This window comes from Bufo bufo, chromosome 1 (genome assembly GCF_905171765.1).
Source record: "Bufo bufo chromosome 1, aBufBuf1.1, whole genome shotgun sequence".
NCBI classification, from domain to species: domain Eukaryota; kingdom Metazoa; phylum Chordata; class Amphibia; order Anura; family Bufonidae; genus Bufo; species Bufo bufo.
The window spans coordinates 719,506,783-719,529,747 of record NC_053389.1 but is presented as its reverse complement, the minus strand read 5'-3'; the positions used below and the strand labels follow the sequence as shown (position 1 = coordinate 719,529,747).

General features: G+C 45.2%; 1 protein-coding gene across 2 annotated transcripts in view; it reads right to left on the bottom strand.

Moving 5' to 3' along the window:
* Nucleotides 1-4,060: 4,060 nt before the first annotated feature.
* Nucleotides 4,061-22,965, bottom strand: part of SMAD3 (SMAD family member 3) — a 111,561-nt gene continuing 92,656 nt past the window's right edge. For both annotated transcript variants that reach the window (XM_040414303.1, XM_040414304.1), the window contains exons 4-9: nt 21,281-21,352; nt 21,057-21,107; nt 14,232-14,444; nt 11,089-11,226; nt 8,743-8,887; nt 4,061-5,893 (exon numbers count right to left, since the gene is read on the bottom strand). In XM_040414303.1, coding sequence (XP_040270237.1) covers nt 5,770-5,893; nt 8,743-8,887; nt 11,089-11,226; nt 14,232-14,444; nt 21,057-21,107; nt 21,281-21,352 — 743 coding nt within the window. In that variant the 3' untranslated portion in view covers nt 4,061-5,769. The remainder of the gene's footprint in view (nt 5,894-8,742; nt 8,888-11,088; nt 11,227-14,231; nt 14,445-21,056; nt 21,108-21,280; nt 21,353-22,965) is intronic.

The following is a 22,965-nucleotide window of genomic DNA, read 5'->3' as shown; positions in this document are numbered from 1 at the left end:
AATGGGAAAGAAAGGTGATTTAAGCAATTTTGAGCGCGGCATGGTTGTTGGTGCCAGACGGGCCGGTCTGAGTATTTCACAATCTGCTCAGTTACTGGGATTTTCACGCACAACCATTTCTAGGGTTTACAAAGAATGGTGTGAAAAGGGAAAAACATCCAGTATGCGGCAGTCCTGTGGGCAAAAATGCCTTGTGGATGCTAGAGGTCAGAGGAGAATGGGCCGACTGATTCAAGCTGATAGAAGAGCAACGTTGACTGAAATAACCACTCGTTACAACCGAGGTATGCAGCAAAGCATTTGTGAAGCCACAACACGCACAACCTTGAGGCGGATGGGCTACAACAGCAGAAGACCCCACCGGGTACCACTCATCTCCACTACAAATAGGAAAAAGAGGCTACAATTTGCACGGGCTCACCAAAATTGGACTGTTGAAGACTGGAAAAATGTTGCCTGGTCTGATGAGTCTCGATTTCTGTTGAGACGTTCAAATGGTAGAGTCCGAATTTGGCGTAAACAGTAGGGATGTCCCGATACCATTTTTTTAAGACTGAGTACGAGTACCGATACTTTTATTTAAGTACTCACCGATACCAATTTTAACAATAAAATACACACACATGTATTTTGTGAGCACTGACCAACCAAAAGGCCCAAAAACAGAACTATAACATTGTTTAAGTACAAGAGGCAGTGTATCAACTGGCTTGCTCCTGTGCTCCGATTCGGAGATCAGATGTCTGTGGGCAAAGTCATGGGCAACATGAATTAAAAAAAACACTTGAGGTTCCAAGGAGAGTTAGGAGACGTTATACTGTATGGGGGCAGCCACAAGGAGACGTTATACTGTATGGGGGCAGCCACAAGGAGACGTTATACTGTATGGGGGGCAGCCACAAGGAGACGTTACACTGTATGGGGGGCAGCCATAAGGAGACGTTACACTGTATGGGGGCAGCCACAAGGAGACGTTACACTGTATGGCGCGGCCACAAGGAGACGCTACTGTAAGGAGTCAGGACAACAATTTTTGAAGCCCCCCCTCCTCAGTATAATAGTCTTGTGGCCATCATACAGTAATGTATATTTCTTCTTGCCCTAATGCCCGCTTTTAGAGATCAATGTGCAGCTTGCAGGCAGGAAGGGAAGGACCTGGGCCATAGAAGACAGACACAACACCTTTATTTCTTTCTGTCTGTGACCACTTGGGCTGGTTATAATCTTCTAACCAAGCTTTATACACTTACTAGGGTCGGTTCCTATAACTTTTAAAACTACTGGCAGGCGAACTCTGTTTGAGGAGGCCGGAGGGTGTCTGGACTCTGGAGAGGCTTTTCCCGCGGCTGGCTTGCTCCTGTGCTCCGATTCGGAGATCGGATGTCTGTGGGTGGAGTCATCGGGAACATGGGGGGAGGAGCCGGGGACGGTGGCGGCCGCTGCGGAAAGTGTGAATCAGAGCAGCCGCGGGAAAAGTCTCTTTCCAGACAACCTCCTAACACCACATGCAGAACTGATCACGTCGGATGGCTGTGGGCGGAGTCTTAAACATGCGAGGCGCCGGGGACAGCGGAGGCAGCTGGTAATCAGGGCGAGGGGCGGAGACTGGGAGCAAGAAGAAGCTGTTTTTGCTTTGCGAGATGCAGGGGCAGGCCGCGGACGGACACAGACACATTTAGAACCGGCGCACAGGTATCGGGGACATTTGCACGAGTACAAGTACTCGTGCAAATGTCCGGTATTGGTCCCGATTAGGGATCGACCGATTATCGGTTTTACCAATATTATCGGCCGATATTGAGGATTTTGACCGGTATCGGCATCTATTTTGCCGATATACCGATAACGTATTGGGAACACAGATCGCGCTGCTGTCAGCGCTCTCTGTGTTCCCTCCGCAGCACAGGGGAGAAGGAAGCCGTGTCTCCCTCCCCCTGTGATGCTGCTGCCGCTGCCACCAATGAGAGGAGAAAAGATAAGAGGAGGGGAGGGGCTGTGGCCACCGCTCCACCAATGAAGATAAGTCTTTCATTAATTCATATACAGGAGGCGGGAGCTGGCTGCAGAATCACATAGCCGGCTCCCGACCTCTATGACAAGTAGCTGTGATCTGCGCCTCGGTAGTTAACCCCTTAGGTGCTGCGGATCGCAGCTACCGCTCATAGAGGTTGGGAGCCGGCTATGTGATTCTGCAGCCAGCTCCCGCCTCCTGTATATGAATGATTGAGAGACTTATCTTCATTGGTGGCGCAGTGCGCCCCCCAGTATTAATCGTTGGTGGCGCAGTGCGCCCCCGAACCCCCATCCCAATAGTAAAAACATTGGTGGCGCAGTGCGCCCCCCCCCACCCAGTATTAATCATTGGTGGCAGTGGCCACAGGATCCCCTCTCCCCTGCTCCTCCGATCGGAGCCCCAGCTGTGTAAGCCTGGGGCTCCGATCAGTTACCATGGCAGCCAGGACGCTATTGAAGCCCTGGCTGCCATGTTCAGCTCCATGCTGCTGTGTGCACAAAGCACAGAGAAGCAGGGACAGTGTGAGCTCGTATTCACCCTGATAGAGATCTATCAGGGTGAATAGGACAAGGGTTCTAGTCCCTAAGGGGGCTAAAAGTTAGTAAAAAAAAAAAACCACAAAAATATTAAGTATAAATGAAAAAGATTTAAAAAAAAATAATAATAATAATACACGTTAACAATAAACATATTAACTTTCAGCAGATTTGTGTAGGAAAATGTTTTTTTTCTCAAAAATAAAAATACCCAGAATATCGGTATAAATTATCGGCTATCGGCCTGAAAGTTCACAAATTATCGGTATCGGCCCTAAAAAATCTATATTGGTCGATCCCTAGTCCCGATACCGATACTGATATCGGGACATCCCTAGTAAACAGAATGAGAACATGTATCCATCATGCCTTGTTACCACTGTGCAGGCTGGTGGTGGTGGTGTAATGGTGTGGGGGACGTTTTCTGGGCACACTTTAGGCCCCTTAGTGCCAATTGGGCATCGTTTAAATGCCACGGGCTACCTGAGCATGGTTTCTGACCATGTCCATCCATTCATGACCACCATGTACCCATCCTCTGATGGCTACTTCCAGCAGGATAATGCACCATGTCACAAAGCTCGAATCATTTAAAATTGGTTTCTTGAACATGACAATGAGTTCACTGTAGTAAAATGGCCCCCACAGTCACCAGATCTCAACCCAATAGAGCATCTTTGGGATGTGGTGGAACGGGAGCTTCGTGCCCTGGATGTGCATCCCTCAAATCTCCATCAACTGCAAGATGCTATCCTATCAATATGGGCCAACATTTCTAAAGAATGCTATCAGCACCTTGTTGAATCAATGCCACGTAGAATTAAGGCAGTTCTGAAGGCAAAAGGGGGTCCAACACCGCATTAGTATGGTGTTCCTAATAATTCTTTAGGCAAGTGTATATGTGTATACAAATACCTTTACCCAGATTAGGTCCCCCCCCCCCCTTTTCTTTTTTGTAAACGTAAGTACCCGATGCTCTTACATTAATTAACATTCAGAGCATCAGATCATTATGTACCCAGCCGGCGGCCGTGAGGAGGTCTTGGGTGGCCCCCTTGGCATTGGTCCACCAGGAACCAGTGGTGGCGAACCTATGGCACGGGTCCCAGAGGCGGCACTCAGAGGCCTCTATGTGGGCACCCGCACCCTGGAAAAAGTCTATGGTGTACCAATATGCCTTAGACTATTCCTGCCATTCATCAGCGCAGGGCGCACTATGAACGGCACAGGCAGTGCACTGAATGTAAGCAGGCTATTATAGCTAAATAATAAAGTACATGGACTTTGCAATAAATAAGTGGGTTTTGGGTAGCAGTTTGGGCACTCAGTCTCTAAAAGGTTCACCATCACTGGTATATGGCCAGTTGTCCCCTGGGATAGTGCAAATACTGTACCTTGTGTTTCTTACAGTGGTGCTTCAGTGTCTGCAGGTGGAGACCCATCAAATGAATTCATTCACACGCTGTCAACACTGTCATATTTTACACATTTTGTAACTATTACAGGAAGATATATGTAAAGGGTTTATTTACATTCACAATCAGAACTTTACACAAGCATTGAAAGTGGGGGGAGAGATTAAAAGTAATGGACTTGTTCTGAATAATACCACTAATATATTGATTATTTCCCTTATCCGCTGTTATGATTGGTCGAGGCGATAAGCCCTAGCTAATCAAAACCTGAAATCTAATCTGATGACATATATGATGGGTGCAGCTCCAATATAATTCAGAAGTACTTAACACATAAGCAGAAAGTAACCAAATATCAGGCAGAATAATAGAAAAACAGGCAGAATTTTATACAAATAAAATGAGACGTTCCAGGAGACAAGTCATTTGCAGGTAGTAGGCAGGCCCTGTTCTTTCATGCTACAAACAGATGGGGGATAAGATCCCCACAAACATGCTACAAATCCATGGGATGCCATCCGACCTTGACTACACATAGTAGAGGGAGTGTGAGGAACCCAGAGCAGGTCGTTCCTAACTGGTTCTGGAGAAAAGTACTAGAAGACATTTACACCTGCAGTTGTATGGAGGATGCGTGTGCTTCACCAATATCCTCCATAAATAATACTACAGGCCAGGTGCTAGAACTTAATTTTATCTCAGATATACCAAGAATAAGAAACGTTAAAAGTTAATCTGAGATCTAAAAGGGCCAACCTATAGAGAACTGAGAGCGCACCACGAATGAGCAGCTTGCTGCTTTTGTAGAGATACATGATTCCAGCTGGAAAAACACTGGGGCCTACACTCAAAAAACGAGCATTAGGGAATGAACCAGATCCCAAACTGTGCAGGTAAGTAAACGTTTACCAGCCAGGCAGAGAACGAGGGATTAAACATGTTAAGCAAAGTGCTATCCAGATGAGCTGGAATGGTTCCCACCCAGTTGTGGCCTGTGTGGCAATCATGGTGCCACCCCATCCCAAGCTGGGTTTATTAGTGAGATGTACGTGTAGAACAGCAGGCTTCACACTCAGGCGGTGAGCACTTAAGACAGAAATGTACTCCTCCAGTTGTCATTTTCTTAAGAAAGTTCTCGGGACGTTAAGACCGGCTTTCCAAATCAGGACCTGACTACGAGGCTCGATGCCAGTAATGCTGCTGTGTGATGCAATGGTCCAGTCTGAAAGCCTGTCCCACGTTTAGGATACACATCTGTTCCAACAGAATGAACAGAATCGCCTTACCCTATAAAACAAGACTAAAACGGACCAAAGTTATGAAGGCCACCCCTGCAGCAGAGATCCATGGGAGACTTTAAAGGCACACCACACCTACTGGAGGAGGTGGAAGAGAAGACCTAATACTTGATAGGTCCTGTGAGAGAGATGTAGTAAAATCTGTACCCTGTATCACAAAACCTGTACTTAGTCTTTCCACTGAGTTTCAGTGACGTTCCCAATCATAAACTACGTCAAGTCTGTGTAAAAGTTTCATATTGCAGTCTTCTCAATATACTGAACGTCGTTGGGATTCCTGCCGCAATGGCAGGAAAAGCAGCTGAATGTTTTATTTCCAATGTAATGCTGAGGACTGGGAAGCCGGTGACATACCAGCTGCAAGGGGTAATGGTTCCTGGTGAATGAGAAGACAAGAAATAGTTCCACATTGGTTTGCCTTTGTGCTGTTGAGCTCCTGCTCCATGTGGACTGTGTAGTACTGGTACTTTAAAGGTCCTTGAGTTTTGTGACCTGGACATACTGCTCTATGAGACACTAGAGCATCGAATGCTTGGAGACCCCATCTGAGTAAGAACCTTATCCAACCACTGTAAGGGGCCGTTGAGGTGTAGCTCGATCCAGCAGGGTGTGCTAGTCACAGTCTGGCGCCTGCAAAGACAGAAATACAAGTGAGGGGTAATTCTAGAAGTAACAGCATCTGGAAAAAAAAAAGTCCATTTGCTTAGACATATCATGGTGTGCTGTCATGCAGAGATCAGACTATGAGGCTAATTTATTTTGGTCAAAGACGGTGCGGTCAGATATTCCTGAAAAGTGAACATACACCTCCAAAACACGAAACGTTGTGGTGATGTATGCCTTAAGGAGCCCTCAAGATATACCTTGTAAACCGTTCTTATTCAGAATAAATGGCTCTAGATACCTTTTTTCCTAAGGGCTCATGCACACGAACGTAATTTCTTTCCGTATTCGTTCCATTATTTTTTTTTGGGTGGACCGTATGCGGAACCATTCATTTCAATGGGTCCGCAAAATAAAAACAAAAAAACAGAAGTTACTCCGTGTGCATTCCGTTTCTGAATGTCCGTTCCACAAAAAAAATAGAACATGTCCTATTATTATCTGCATTAAGGACAAGGATAGGACTGTTCTATTAGGGGCCAGCTGTTCCGTTCCGCAAAATATGGAATGCACACGGATGTCATCTGTACTTTTTGTGGATCCGTTTTTTGTGGACTGCAAAACACATACGGTCGTGTGCATGAGCCCTAAAGGTTAGGTTGATAAAAACAAAGATGAAACAACTATGCAAATAATTTTGATTAAAAATTTCCAATTGTTTCTATCTAGACCCTTTACAGACCCATGTGTCCCCATCACAACGGACAACAACCCCCATGCAGGGGTTCACCATCTGCATTTTTCCTTCCAGGTTTCATTAGGACAAGAAAAAATGGTTGCTCTAATGAACCTAACTTTTTAGCATCATTGCAGCCAAACGAAAAAAAAAATATAAAAAAATCAGTGACTACCAGTAAATGGTCATGAGTATGTATGGGGCGTGACAGTATACGGACTGGAGATCAATTAGCCAATGATCGCTCCGATCCCCAGCACTTCCTGACTGCTTCTACTTTCAAAAGGGCCTCTGAGAAATAGGAGCTGGAACCAATGAGACTGACAGCGAAGGAAAACGTTTTCATGCGTTTCCAGTTGCAGTTTTCATGACATCTTTTTTGTGACCCCCACCCCACATCTGTAGTCAGATGTTAAGCTAGTCTATAGTTGTGTACACATCGTTCTGGTGTTTTTTTGTAGCATTTTCGGGGTGAGTAGAATTTTCAGTAGCATGCTCTACATATGTAATTGTCTTCTCCGTATGTCTCTTTATGGAACTTCCCAAAACTGTCGGAAAAAAACCTGCCAGCACAAAATAAAAAAAAATGCCACCACAATGCATGTAAAAAAAAATAAAAAATGTGCGTGAAGGGGTCCTAAAACTGTATTTTTTCACTTTACACAAACTTGCACGGCCAGTAACACCTAATTATTTCATATAACTGAACTCTGCAGTTAGCTGCTAGTTCTGAGGTTAGTCAAGTCATCTGCACAGAAGGTTTGGTAATGAATTGGTTACTAAAGGAAGACGTTAAGTGAAATGTGAGCAAGAAACCTCAGGATCTGTAATGAGGCTGCCAAACAGAGGCACATCTGGGTTCCATTAGTTCTTCTGGCTCTGGGCCAGGGCTGGAACTGGCTGTCAAGTGTGGAAGATGAGATTTAACCCATTCGACACTAGGCAGCTTTACAATCGCTGTACTGATTTTGCCGTAGCATATCATGCGCCCTCCCGGCAGGAAAGAGTTAACTGCATAAATGGTCACTGAACATCTGGAAATCAGCAGGCAAAGGGAAGATGTGCTCTCGAGTGTCTGCTGCTCCCACAAAGCAGAATGTTACACTCTGGCAGGCAGTGTGTGCTACACCCTCCAAATAATGACATTTGTCACACTGTTGTCACCTCCCCGGATGTTGGGGCTGAACTCAGTACGACCACAACTAAATCCATTTAGGAGATCCTAGAAATAGAATGTCGCCCCCTCTGAGACTGGAAACCACCAATCAAAGGTCATCAAACTTCCTTTACCTTGAACTTTAGGCTACTTTCACACTAGCTTTTAAGTTTTCCGGTATTGAGATCCCTCATACGGTCTCAATACCGGAAAAAAATGAAAGCTGTCTGCTCCCGGTGACCGCATGTGTTTCAGAGCGGCTCGCGGTGCAGGCACAGGTAAGGACTTACCTCTGCATCGCCGGGCTTGGGAATAAAGATGGCAGATCGCATGTGTTCCTCGGCGAACACTGCGAACTTGCCATCACTGCCTGGGATGCGGAGCAAGACGGATCCGGCATAACCCCCAATGCAAGTCAATGGGGACGGATCAGTTTTCTCTGCCACAATAGAAAACGGATCCGTCCTCCTCTGACTTTCAATGGAGTTAATGACGGATCCGTCTTGGCTATGTTAAAGATAATACAACCGGATCCGTTCATAACGGATGCAGATGGTTGTATTATCAGTAACGGAAGCGTTTTTTGCTGAACCCTGCCAGATCCAGCAAAAAAGCTAGAGTGAAAGTAGCCTTAACAGGTTTGTGATCCTCCCGCACCGCAAAAAAAAACACAAAAAAACATGTTCTATTTTTTGGCGGTGCAGAGGCACGGAGAGAAACCCCACGGAAGCACTCTGTAGTCCTTCTGTGGAGTTCCGTGCCTGTGTTCCGCACTGGACGTTTCTGATTGCGGACCCATTTACGTGAATTGGTCTGCATCCGTGATGCGGGGTGCACATAGCCGGTGCCCGTCCGCTATTTGCCATACGGGCACAGCTGTGTGCATGAGCCCTTATACATGTAGGCATACAGTATATGTACTAGATGTATAGGGTCTGAAAAGAACTAGTCAGTTATTATAACCTGCTAGTCGCTTTTACTAACCTGTACTCAGCTCCCCAGCCCTTGACAAAGCTCATCCGTATAGTACACATCCTGGTGAGCTGATACACAGCCTCGAATCCTTGGTTCACCGACTGGGCTAGTAAAGCTGCAAACTCCTGGTTATTAAAGATCTTCAAATTGCATCCTGGGACAAAGGGAAAAATATATAGTTATTTTCAAATCTACACATTTTTAATGCATGCAACTGTGGGCCTTGCTAAGACTAGGTTCCCGCCATATCTGGGGTGCATGTTGGAGCCTATACATCGAAAAATACATCTAACGTGCCCATAAACTTTCATTAGCCAGACATATATTTTTGACAAACATTTGGCTGGTATAGCTACCTCTACTGTATTAAAAAGCATAGTCAATGGCAGACATTTGGTAGGCACAGAGCTGCATAAGATGAGGCAAGCCTTTGCGATTCTAGTGGTACCATGAAAAAGAACCACAAAAAGAGGTGTGGACCATGCCCCACTGTTACAAAAGAAAAAGGAAACCTTTAAATCAGAATCTAAGGGGGAGAACTGTATTAAGACTGGTGCTTCTTACACAACAAGCCCTGCTGGTGTACAAGTGCCGGAAGGATGAAGAGGTAATAACTCTGGCACATCTTCAGGAGCTCCATGTGCTAGAAAATGAAATCTAACACAGCAGGGAGCTGGCATGTATCTCAGGTGCACAGGCTGGCCCTCTCCTTTACTCCCACATTTTGTAAAAGTGTCATTTTGGCACAAAACGTCACTTGCAACAAAATTTGCAACTTTGGTATGCACGAAAATTGCCATACCTTAAAAGCTACATCCACCCCAAGTATCTTTCCTAAGGTTAAGGGCCACATAAGGCTGAATGTTTCCACCAGAGAGCTCAACAAAAATCCAGCCGTGTGCACACTGCATTGCGGTGCAGACTGATTGACTTCACGATCTGCAAAATGTGGCTGAAGATAGGACATGTCCTATCCTCTGCGGCGCAGCGGCACAGACCCGGAAGCACATGGAGGACCTATTATAAGCCGCATCTTGTGGATCATGGACCCATTGAAGTCAATGGGTCCACAACTCAATACGGTGTGCAAATGGATAGTGCCCATATTTTGCTGTCTGCAAAACAGGCATGGCCATCCCACTGTCGTGTGAATGCAGCCTAATGAGTATGCTCGTTTTCCACACTGAATTTTTCTGTTTCATGTGCATGGCATTTTCAAAACCCCATCCACATGTATTATACTGTAATTTTAGGTGAATATGTGAATCACCATGTCTGCGCTCAGTTCTACTGAGCGCTGAAGACCGCTGTGTGTAACATACAGAGGCTTCCAGTCCGCCTCTTGTCACTATCCTGGTCCCTGACTATGTACATATGGCCTAATTATCACTGCCCATCACCCTGCCTATCTGACTTGTTACACGCAGGTGTCTTCAGTGCTCAGTAGAACTGAAGACAGACTCTCCTTAGTAACGCTCAGTTACAGGTTTACTAGAACAACTCTACACCCCTTTACATCTTTTCTACCACAAACATTTTTCCCTAATAAAGTATAATATAAAAACGTATAACATCCCTGTACCTACACTATATTAATAATGAACTGAAATAATTTACACTTTAAGATTCCTTTAATGAAATGGTCGCTAACTTGTACTCAATAGTACAAGCAACCACAAGAAACTTTGTAATATCTTTTCAGAGAGAAATGTCTAGTTTTGTTATCAGCTGTTTATCTCTCTCCCCCCGCCCCCTTTTCTAATTGTTTTCTGTTTGAAATATGCTCTGAATCCCTATGGAGATGGTCGTATTACACATGTCAATGCAAGTCTATGGAGAGGGTAGGATGGAGGACTGAGAAGGGACTCAAGGAGAAACAAATTCACAAGCATACAGGTCAGTAATTGTCTGTATTGTCCTCCATGACCTTGGGGCTGCTTCTCAGTGCATAAGAGAAGATTAGGAAGCAGATTATCTTCCACTTTCTGTGTGCAGTGCATTGCAGCTTTTCTATACCCACCAACTCTGGCAAACTTGACATTCACCATGTACAGGGGTCCACTGCCAAATACAAGTCATAGAGTGTCCAGAAATAGTGGTATTCCTCACGTACACACACTGAACTATGGATTAATGCAGAGATTGTTGATAGGTCAGGTACACTTTAAGTAACTGATGCCCACATTTCCTGATGGTAATGTCGCTACCAACAGCCGCAGATGAACAGATGTTCACATTCATAGAAATGACTGTTTCTACACAGCTTACTGTGGTTTGGTAAAATCCTGATACGTCAGCGTTACATTGGGTGCTGGGCTAGAAAGCAATTCACTATAGGAAGCAGTGCTCTATTACCTGGAGGTATCTTGCATACAGTAGCAGGGTGCCAGCCATAGCGTTGGTTACAATTTGGAGATTGTACAAATATTGCACTGTCACTGAGGCATTCAGCAAACACTTCACCTCCAATGTAGTACAGACGTACTCCTCTACCTGAAATAAATAGCAAGGAAATAAATGCCCCCATAGTCCAAACACCCATTCTAATAATAGCGACTGGTAGCATCAGTAATTCTCTGACACGTGATTAGCACCTAAATGCAGCCTTTACGATTAGGAGCCATTAGTGTGATAAGGAAGGACATGGGCTGGGATAACGCTGTCCCCCGAGACACCATTTATGACAGAAGAAGCAGAGAGACTGTCACAAGGAATTGCAAGCACTGTAGCACCTCATTCCATTCACAGAATACAGGCTGCCATAAATTCTGTCTGTATACTGACGCCAGTGCCTGCAGAGATGCAGTGAGGAATTTCATGTCTGTGCTACTGCCCTGCTCTATAAAGGGTTGCTGTAGATCACTCCAGCCTGTAATGGATGCCATACAGGTAATCAGCACATATGATGGAACTGCTAATAATCCATTCTGACTATATATACATATATATTGTATACACAGTGTATATACGGTACATATGATTAAAGGGGTTGTCTCACTTCAGAAAATGGCATTTATCATGTAGACAACATTAATACTAATGTATTGTGATTATTCATATTGAATCCTTTGCTAGCTTGATTAATTTTTCCATCACCTTATACACTGCTCGTTTCCATGGATACGACCACCCTACAATCCAGCATCAGTGGTGGTGCTTGCACACTATGGGAAAAGGCGCTGGCCGGGACTGTGGGAGTGCACATAGGCCACCGTTTTTTCCTATAGTGTGTAAGCACGACCACCGCTGCTGGACTGCAGGGTGGTCGTATCCATGGAAACGAGCAGTGTATAATGTGATGGAAAAATAAATCAAGCCAGCAAAGGAGACAATATGGAAAATCACTATACATTAGTTAGTGCCTTGTATTAACTTTGCCATTTGCTGAAGTGAGACAACCCCTCTATGTTAGTTATGTGAGATAGTAAGCATTAAAGTACTAACAGATTTGTTTTGCTTTACTGATTGGTTTCCATCTAAAACAATTGATATTTTTAACGTTATGACAAGTTCACAAACTGCATATTTTTTGTGCTGTTGTCCCTTTTTTTTTTTTAAACTCATTTTATTAAAAGAGAATGACACAAGTATGACATGTAGCAATGTGATGGCCCACGCAGGGGCGCCTCAGAAATACCAAGAAAACATTGATACATAAAAACATGTGCTGTTGTCCCTTTAAATAAGTGCAACTAATGCAAAACATCTCTATACAAAAAAAAAACTATTATTAATAGAAAGAGGGGGAAAAAGACGACCTGGGAATACAAGTAACACATGACCAGGCGGTTGTCGGTGAACCACAGAAAGGGGGGGACTGTGTGTGTTGAGGGTGCACACTGAGATCCTGCAGTGCTCTCTGGGCAGGGTTCATGTTATGGGAAGTCCTCTATTCTCACCCTCAAAGGTCCAGAATGGAAAATTTTTGTAACCACTGAATTAATGAGGAGACTGAATGGTTCCAGTTACTTCGTCTCAGGCACAAATGTTCATTTTCTGGAATACTATTCCTAGCAGACCCAAAACAGGACCTGAAAACCAAACTGTGAGAAGCAAGACTAGCGAACGCCTTTACTTTACTGGATTTTTTTTACTATGTGGTGCAAGTGATGAGAGAGAATGCAGATTACTGTACAGAGCAATGGAAGAGATTCTAAGATGGGAGAGGTGGGGAGGGAGAATAATATTTCCCAAGTAAATTAAAGTGTACCTAAACGTATAAATTAAAGGAGTTGTCCGGCCATATATATTGATGACCTATAGTGAGGATAGGTAATCAATATCTGATCGGAAGGGGTCCAACATCCCCCGCAGATCAGCTGTTTGGCGAGGCGGCGGCGCTCCTTGCGAGCACTGCTTCCTCGTCATTACACTACGCTTAGTCTCTTGTGGAGCAAGTCCTCGTCCTTCCACTGCACTTCGGAGATGAAGTGCAGTGGAATGAATGGGAAGTGGTGCTCACATGGAGCGCCGCCTCCTCGTCAAACTGCTGATCGGCAGGAGTGCTGGGTGTCGGAATTCCTCAAATCAGAAAAAAATATATATATGGCTGGACAACTGCTATAACTTTATTGAAACCTACTCTAAATGCGACTAAATTAATTGTTGCAATATGATTTATTTATTATTATTTTTTACTTTTCCTTAGCAAAATAGGCATCTAAAAGTTCAGGTGCCTATTGTGCTTTATAACCCGTACTTCCATATACCGCCGTGTATGGGTGTACGGCTTCACTGAGGCCTGACTGACAGCTGTACAGTCAGGAGCACGTCGCTGTTCCTGCCTGTACCAGGGCTGCTCTCCTCTGGCCTGGCACAGATGGGCTATGTCAGGAGCGATGCGCTGCAGAGCTCCTGCCCTCGCTCCCCTCTGCTAATAGCCTATACCAGTGGTGGCGAACCTATGGCACGGGTGCCAGAGGCGGCACTCAGAGCCCTCTCTGTGGGCACTCGCACCTTGGAAAAAGTCTATGGTGTACCAATATGCCTTAGACTTTACCTGCCATTCATCAGCGCAGGGCGAGCTATGGACAACACAGGCAGTGCACTGAATGTAGTAAGGCTATTATAGCTAAATGATAAAGTACATGGAGGATATACTATATTGGACTGTAATATTCAGGTTAAATTGTCGTGTTGGCACTTTGCGATAAATAAGTGGGTTTTGGGTTGCAGTTTGGGCACTCGGCCTCTAAACGGTTTGCCATCACTGGCCTATACCAATGTGGAATGCAGGCTCAACTGTTTCCACAAACAACTATGTTCCACACAGAACTATGCATGCAGCTCTGGATGTAACTCGGAGCTGATGCAGTGTATTCCTAAAACGTACCCAGCCGTTTCTATAGATTACATCTATACGCGAGATGTAAACCTGCACTTTTTCTTACAATGTGGCTTATAAGGAGTTGATGCTTCAATTACACTTTTCAGTCAGTGGGCTTTTGACATCACTCCACATATCTTCCAGCAGGCCATGCATTGTACATTATACGCACCAATGTGTCGCCGGGTCAGCTCCACAGCAGCATTGCGGTTAACGTTGGAGAGCAGGCCCAGACAGAAGCGCTCAGAGTTTGATGGGTCTGTAAATCCGTCTACCGTCATGGAGGGTTGGGATGCATGGAACGTCTCGCCCACTCGCTGGTTGAGCTCGTAGTATGAGATGGAGCACCAGAAGGCAGGCTCACAATATGTGACAGGCTGAAGATCTGTGCAGACGTAAAGCAGAAATATACGGCCATTACTAGTCATCAGAAACATGCATTTTCCTTCAAATAAATCTCTCAGTTGACTCTCTTCACATAGGCCTCATGGCTACTAAGAAAAGCACATCATGGCGTCAATCTGAGAGTAAGACATGATGCTAGTGTGAACAGAGCCTATGGCTATATTCACATATGTGTTCATTACGCCAGCCACAATTCTGAGCCGGGTCTTTCATATGATAAACCGCATTGATGTTCCACATACCCCATTGGGGTCGTTTATGATTCCATCACGGTTTGCACCTTTATTTGGCAATACGCTCTATTCTTGCCTTGTAATCTGACAGAATTGAGTACAGAGGCGTTGTACTGAGCCTTTAAAGCAAGTGTGAACATAGCCCTACTTATATTTGTTAATGCAGGAGTTGAGTAACAACCAACAGGACTCATCTTTCCTAGAGTCCTGCATGACCAGCAATATGACAGATGGGGATTTAACACTGGATACCTGGGAAAATTAAACTTTTAGGTTAGGAGTCTGGGAAAGCAATAGGTAAACTGCTCCATATACGGCCATATTAGTTTTAATTTCAGGGGGGGACGCCCCTAATTAGAGATTTTAGCCTTGGGTTCAGAACTACATAATAAAATAATGCACCAAGAAGAGGCGGACAAGAGATCTTCTCTGCAATGGGAAAACTTGTATGTTCTGATATTGAAGTGATGATACAAGACGCCTTAAGTTCTCATACACCATAGAGGTTTTCACCTCAGAAACCACAGCTTTCTTCAAGAAGAGGAAGAGCGCAGGGAGTTAAGTAAAGCTGATCTCACTCCCACAACCTCTCTGATAAGGACAGGCCCCTCGTATATTCAGGCCTGGCACCCGGCCAACCAAAACCGCCTGACCTAAACTCTACATCCGGCCAACTTCCCCGGGATCGGGAGGAGAGCACTCAGGGGCATGTTTATATTAATATTAATATACGGAGCCATCGTAATCTATTATTCTTACAGAATCGCTGACAATCCACTTTACTGTCAAAATATACACAGATATGCAGCGCTCATCGGGAACAGATGTGCAATGGGGACTTACATGCAATCACCGAGGCAGACCGTCACATCACACTAGATGTCCTGTGTCCTAAACAGAAGGGACGGCCACCTTAACTGGGAGCTACAGTCTAGGAAAGTGCGGTTTATATGCAGCAGAGCTAATATTGCGCACACAGACGTATTTCAAAGTGTAGGTGAGATAAAGCTGTAAGATCACAAGGTCAGGGATTCTTCTGGACGAATACTACTCCCAGCCTCGATTATGTTCAACTGCACAGAGATTTCACAAAGAATAGACTTATAGGAAATTTCCGTGGTTCTGCAGTACTACGCCTCTTTTCCTCCCTAAGTCATCATAGGTGGACATCAGGCCACAGTTTATGGCACTACTGCCACTCTGGTGCACACAGCCTGGCACGGCGATATTACAGGAATCACGGATACCGCCGTGGGTAGCCATCCTTTATGATACGCATGGCCTGACACAGTCCCTTGGCTGCATCCTTCGTCTTGTGATTCATTCAGAATATGGGCACTTATAACAAAGCGACGGCAGATCGGCTCATGCTTAGCCAGAGCCAGAGCTTACACAGATGGGAAGGACTGAGTCATGGAGCTGGAAAGAGCAGATTCTGGGGCCAAGAACTGATAAGGAACCACAGCGGTGGCGGCAGCGCATGTCCCCTGATGCACAGGCTGTCCCTTTATAATGCGTTCCTTCAGTGCCACAGTCACACAAAGAAATCAGGACGAGGCTAAATCCATGAAGGGCAATATCTGGGATTAAGAGATATAGCGTGCAGATGTTTAAGCCGTGGACCGCACAGGTATCAGAAAAGTCCTTCACTGAACAGAGGGGAGAAACAGGATTCTGCAGACCCATACCTTAGATAAAATGCTCTGCTCTGTCTCCTTCACCTTTCAAAAGCATCTCTGGTTCTGACAATAACAGCCCATTGATTTCAATGATCACTGTGCAATGCTTTATTACCCCTGTGGTGGCGCTACAGCAGTACTGAACACTCACTGTCACATTCCACCATAGATTCTAGTGGATCCCCAGCATCTATCATCTGATCATCATCTGGGCCCCTTGTAACAAAAACATTGGCTTACCTATTTCAGGTTAGGGTAATTTACTGAATAATTCCTGTGGATTTCCCTTGCTGGTCCCATAAGTAAATATGCAGAAAATAGAAGCGACTGTAGTTTTTCCCATTTACACGCAGCAGGGAAAAAAAAATAATAAACGCACAGATTTTAGGGTTATGCTAAGTAAATGAAAATTCAAAGTATGACCCATCTCAAATTTGTTGGCCCTGACTACAAACATTGAAGGGGTTATCCCACCAAAATCATCTGTCACCCATCCACAGAGCTCCATCAGTCCCACAGAAGTGAAAGGAGTGGTGGACTTTATTCAGAGACCTTCTCGGGAATGCTGAGGTGCCCGTCGGTCGGACTCCCAGAGAGCCAATATTTATTACCCGTAAAGGGGCTATCCGACTACGGTAACGTATACAGAGACTTGTGTATTCTCTACTTTACTCCCCAGTAACCCCCCATTATCAGTTCCTTATAAATGTACTAGGGCACCTTTATGCCTATCCTTTGGTTCTAGTATCTACGTTACCTGAGGTGTGTGTCACAGTTACGCTGCAGGCAAGGTGTACATAGGAACGGTATACAGATATATATAATGCAGGGCACGTTCTGTCCGCTGGCAGGAGCACTACTTCAGCTAAGGCCTGTGCTTCTGCTGAAGAAGGCCCTAGGCTGGGTACTGTGGTTTGTACACACAAAAGGCACTTTGAGGTGAGTTTCTATGTAAAATGCTGCAGTCAGCAGTTTACAGTTTATTAGCAAGGTGAAACTAAGGCCTCTTTCACACGGGCGTTGCGGGAAAAGGTGCGGGTGCGTTGCGGGAACTTGCGCGATTTTTCCGCACGAGTGCAAGACATTGTAATGCGTTTTGCACTCGCGTGAGAAAAATCGTGCATGTTTGGTACCCAAACCCGAACTTCTTCACAGAAGTTGGGGCTTTGGATCGGTGTTCTGTAGATTGTATTATTTTCCCTTATAACATGGTTAGAAGGGAAAATAATATCATTCTTAATACAGAATGCTTAGTAAAATAGGGCTGGAGGGGTTAAAAAAAATATATTTAACTCACCTTAATCCACTTGATCGCGCAGCCGGCATCGCTTCTGTCTCCTTCTTTGCTTATTGCAGGAAAAGGACCTGTGGTGACGTCCCTCCGGTCATCACATGATTCATCACCATGGTAAAAGATCATGTGATGGATCACGTGATGACCGGAGTGACGTCACCACAGGTCCTTTTCCTGCAATAAGCAAAGAAGGAGACAGAAGCGATGCCGGCTGCGCGATCAAGTGGATTAAGGAGAGTTTAATTATTTTTATTTATTTTTTTAACCCCTCCAGCGCTATTGTACTATGCATTCTGTATTCAGAATGCTATTATTTTCCCTTATAACCATGTTATAACGGAAAATAATAATGATCGGGTCTCCATCCCGATCGTCTCCTAGCAACCGTGCATGAAAATCGCACCGCATCCGCACTTGCTTGCGATTTTCACGCAACCCCATTCATTTCTATGGGGCCTGCGTTATGTGAAAAACGCACAAAGAGGAGCATGCTGCGATTTTCACGCAACGCACAAGTGATGCGTGAAAATCACTGCACGTGTGCACAGCCCCATAGAAATGAATGGGTCATGATTCAGTGCGGGTGCAATGCGTTCAACTCGCGCATCGCATCCACGCGGATTACTCGCCCGTGTGAAAGGGGCCTAAGGGTACTTTCACACTAGCGTTATTCTTTTCCGGCACCGAGTTCTGTCGTAGGGGCTCCGCATCCGTATCAGTCTGACAAATGCCATCAGTTTGCATACGTTTTGCCGGACCCGGCAGGCAGTTCCGGCGACGCAACTGCCTGCCGGAATCCTCTGCCGCAAGTCTGAAAGTACCCTATAGATCCTCTCACACAGCCAGATGTAAAAAAATAAAATAAATCAGCACCGATCGATCATGCATGGATGGAGACATGTTATTATGGAGGTTTGCCTCCCATTCACTTTGCATTCACTTTTTTACCGTCTACAATAGTTTAAGTATACTATACCATACTGTTAAAAAAAAATGATATAATACAAACTGGCTCAATGGAGACCAAAAGGTGAATAAAGTACCATGGATATAATTGGGAAAATGGCATATACCCTAAACGTAGGGTTAAAAGGGGAGTTAATTCAATCTCTCACAAAAGGCACTAGATGCTATAAAATAAATAATGGGCCTATACTTACCTGTTACGCCCCTGTCGTGTTCAGCACCACAGCTCCGGTCGCAGGGTTTGTGTACAATGCTGCAGCGGTGATGTAGAGGTAGACAGCATGAGAACGATGCAGCCAATCACTAACCTCAGCAGTACGGCACAAACACTGTGAGGCTATGGCGGAGGAGTAACAAGTCACTGTAGGCTGGTTATTTGCTTTATAACATTTAGCGATTTTTGGGAGGTAATTCGGACAACCCTTTAACGTGCCTTACACAAATGAAAGGGCTGCAATGCATTCATTAATCTAGTACAGTGGTGGCGAACCTATGGCACATTAAGAGCCCTCTCTGTGGGCACCCGCACCCTGGAAAAAGTCTATGGTGTACCAAAATGCCATTCATCAGCGCAGGGCGCACTATGAACAGCACAGGCGGCGCACTGAATGCAGGCAGGTTATTATAGCTAAATAATAAAGTACATGGAAGATATACTATATTGGACTGTAGTATTCAGGTTACATTGTGTTGGCACTTTGCGATAAGTGGGTTTTGGGTTGCAGTTTGGGCACTCGGTCTGTAAAAGGTTCACCATTACTGCTCTAGTATAATACAATCTTATGAAAAGAAGGTCAGTAGCATAACAGTAATAGACGCAGGATCTTATGCAGTGTAAGAAATGTGTAACTCTCCAGTGATGCCCCATAGGAAGCTTATTAGATGATCAGCAGATGCCAACTATAACCATAATAAGGTCAAATGGACTGGAAAATTATAGATGTCCATCAGGCTTATTCTGCCAAATGGAATTAGGTCGACTCAATCACATGAGCATCACATTCTGATAATCAAATGCTACTTGTTCAAAGGGAACCTGACACCATGAAAATGCAGTGCAATCTGCAGGCATATAAAGCAGGAGGAGCTGAGCAGATTGATATATAGTTTTATGGGAAAAGATTCAGTATAACTTCTCATTTACATCTCTGCTCATTCTGGGCTTAGGAGTTCCGGGGGTGGTCATACCTTGTGATTAACAGCCTTCCCTGAGAGACTGCATACAGAGATAGCTGTCAGTCCCTGATAAGATTGTCCCATAAGCCCAGAGGTATGAAGGAATAAATGACAAGTTTTTCTGAACCTTTTCTAAAACTATATACATCAATCTGCTCAGCTCCTCCTGCTCTATAACCCGCTGCCTGCAGATTGCACTGCATCTGCATGGTGACAGGTTCCCTTTAAAATATGAAACTTAAAGGCCCCTTGCAGACGAGTGTTCCTCCCGCAGCGAGTCCGCATCGCAGCACCCGGCCTGACCTCCCATCGCTGCCTTACAGTTCTGGAATGTATTGGATAACACTGGCAGCATCATGCCAGTGTTATCCAGTACATTCCAGAACTGTAAGGGTTACACAGCATCACAAATCAATGCTGTCTGATCTGTGCTTGCTGTCAGTGATAAAACAGTGCTCACAAAATGCAGGGCATCAAAGCAGCTGTGTCAACTGGACATGGATCTGGACAGGCTTTTAGCCTCTGGATAAAAATATATATATATATGTTTCCATTCATTGACTGCAACCAGAGATGTTGAAATTAATGGAAAAAAACATGAACCACAAAGGCCCCTTTCACACGAGCGAGTTTTCCGCGTGTGTGCAATGCGTGACGTGAACACATAGCACCCGCACTGAATCCTGACCTAATCATTTCAATGGGTCTGTGTAGATGAGTGGTTTTTTTTTCATGCATCAGTTGCATTGCGTGAATATCGCAGCATGTTCTATATTCTACGTTTTTCACGCAGCCCTGGCCCCATAGAAGTGAATGGGGCTTCAGTGAAAAACGCATTGCATCTGCAAGCAAGTGCGGGTGCGATGCGTTTTTCACTGATGGTTGCCAAGAGATATGTTTGTAAACCTTCAGTTTTTTATCAGGCACATGAAAAACGCATCAAAACGCATTGCACCTGCGCAGAAAAAAAAGTAACAACTGAATGCAATTGCAGACAAAACTGACAACCTGCTTGCAAAATGGTGCGAGTTTCACTGAACGCATCCGGAGCCAATCCGTCACGCTCGTGTGAAAGAGGCCGAAGTATCCCAGAAAGCTGCCTAACAACTCATGCAATTCAGCCAAAATTGGACACCGCTCTTTCAATGTCTTCATCTCCCCTGAACATTTCTGTGTACAGAAAATGGCATTTTTTACACTTACAAATATTTTGGGAAGAATGAAGTAGAAAACCATTAACTTACCCATGTTACTGTGTGCAGGGGACATGGAATTTGGAGACAGGCTTGGTGACCCTAAAAGAAAATAATAATAATAATAGGAGTTAATCCACTTATCGCGACACCTTTACCAGGCTTAGGTCATGGGCAACACGGCACTGGGGCTGGAGTATTCTTGGCAGCACACACGTGTTAGAGGAAGCAGAGAAGACGTCAGTCAGCCTACTCCATTCCGTCCATAGACTTACCTGAGTCTATGCTGTGGTTCATCTGATCGCTAGTTTCCCCATCTTCACTCAGGTAACCAGGAGGTGGAGTTTCTAGGCAGAAATAAGTGACATTATTTTACAGTGTATGAGTATAAATTGCATTAAAGAGATTCACTCTCCCATAAGGTACTGGCACAGGGAAAAATTAAAGGAGTTTTGCACCTTGGTAGGTGTTTTTGCCCAACCCCCATCCCTCCAGAGCAGACCTGAGGAGGGAGACATACTTGTTTCCCGATGCTGGCTCCTTCGTGCCACCCTGCAATGTAAGTGGCTCACTGCTGCAGCCAGCGATTGGCTGCAGAGGTGTCAAACTGGAAGTTTACATCCAGGGAGCCCAGAGGAGCAGCCTAGGCTGTGGAGAGAAGGAGCCAGGAGCCAGTGCCGGGAAGCAGGAAAGTTTGCTTCCCTTCGCAGGTCTGCTCAGGAGTGGGGAAGGCTTTGCCAACCCCTCTAATGTGCACAACCTTTGCAAACACTGTCAAACTCGTGTGCATGCACAGTCTGACACTCTCCAGTCAGTACTGCCAATGTCTGACCGTTTAGGAAATAGTAACACCTAGTTGGCAAGTTATACAGTTGTTCTAGGTGGAATAACAGAGGAATGGCACATCACAGAGTTAGGCTACATTCACACGTCCGTGGTGTGTTGCGGACCCACAAATTGCGGGTCCGCAACACACCAGCCTGTCACCCCCATAGAAATGCCTATTCTTGTCCGCAAGCTGCGGACAAGAATAGGACATGCTCTATCTTTTTGCGGAGCTGTGGACCCAAAATCAGGGCCGCGCTCCGCAATTGCGGCTGCAGACAGCACACTGTGTGCTGTCCGCATCCATTCCGTCCCCATAGAGAATGAATGGGTCCGCACCCATTCCGCAAAATTGCGGAAAGGATGCGGACCCATTTTGCGGACGTGTGAATGGAGCCTTAGAAGAAAAGATTCTCCAGAATTGTTATCTTATGGGGAGTAAAGTATAGTGTTGAGTGAACGTGCGATAGACTTCTTTTATGGCGGAATGCAATACGGACTGCCTCTTATAGGCTTCCGTGGTGCATGCCGTCATAGAATTCTGTTATGTTCCGTTGTAGCGGAAGCCATAACGGGATTCTTAGATAAAAAGAACGCCAAACTTGAACATCGCACGTTTACTGAGCACTAGTAAAGTATTTACTAAAACAGACATGTCAGAGGAGGTGACCGGTTCTGTTTAAGGCTCTCCAAGCGACCCCTCTGCTATTGAGTGATGGCTCTAGCATCCACCAGAGACCCCCAGAGCCATTGCTGAAGAGCAGAGGAGAGAAGTGGGGACGCACTTACTGCAGAAAGCCCAGGGCTCCGGTTATGTCACTAGCATGACCACCCACCCAAGTGTGTTTTATCCATTTCACGTCACATGTATCTAACAAGAACGGTAATTTTAAGGGGTAAAAACTGCTGACAGGCCCCCCATCAAGTAGCTTTGGGTCATGTTGCTCTAGGACATGTTCTATCCTCCATAGAAGATTGAGAAGAACGCTATTTCTTAAAATTTCTTCGGCTTCTCCCCCCCAAGTAATGATAATTTACAGAGGAAGATGGTTGTGCTTGAAGCATTGTTAATGCTGCCACTGCTAGAGTCAACAGGCCTCATTTAACAAAACCGTCTATGGTGCCCATAGCAACC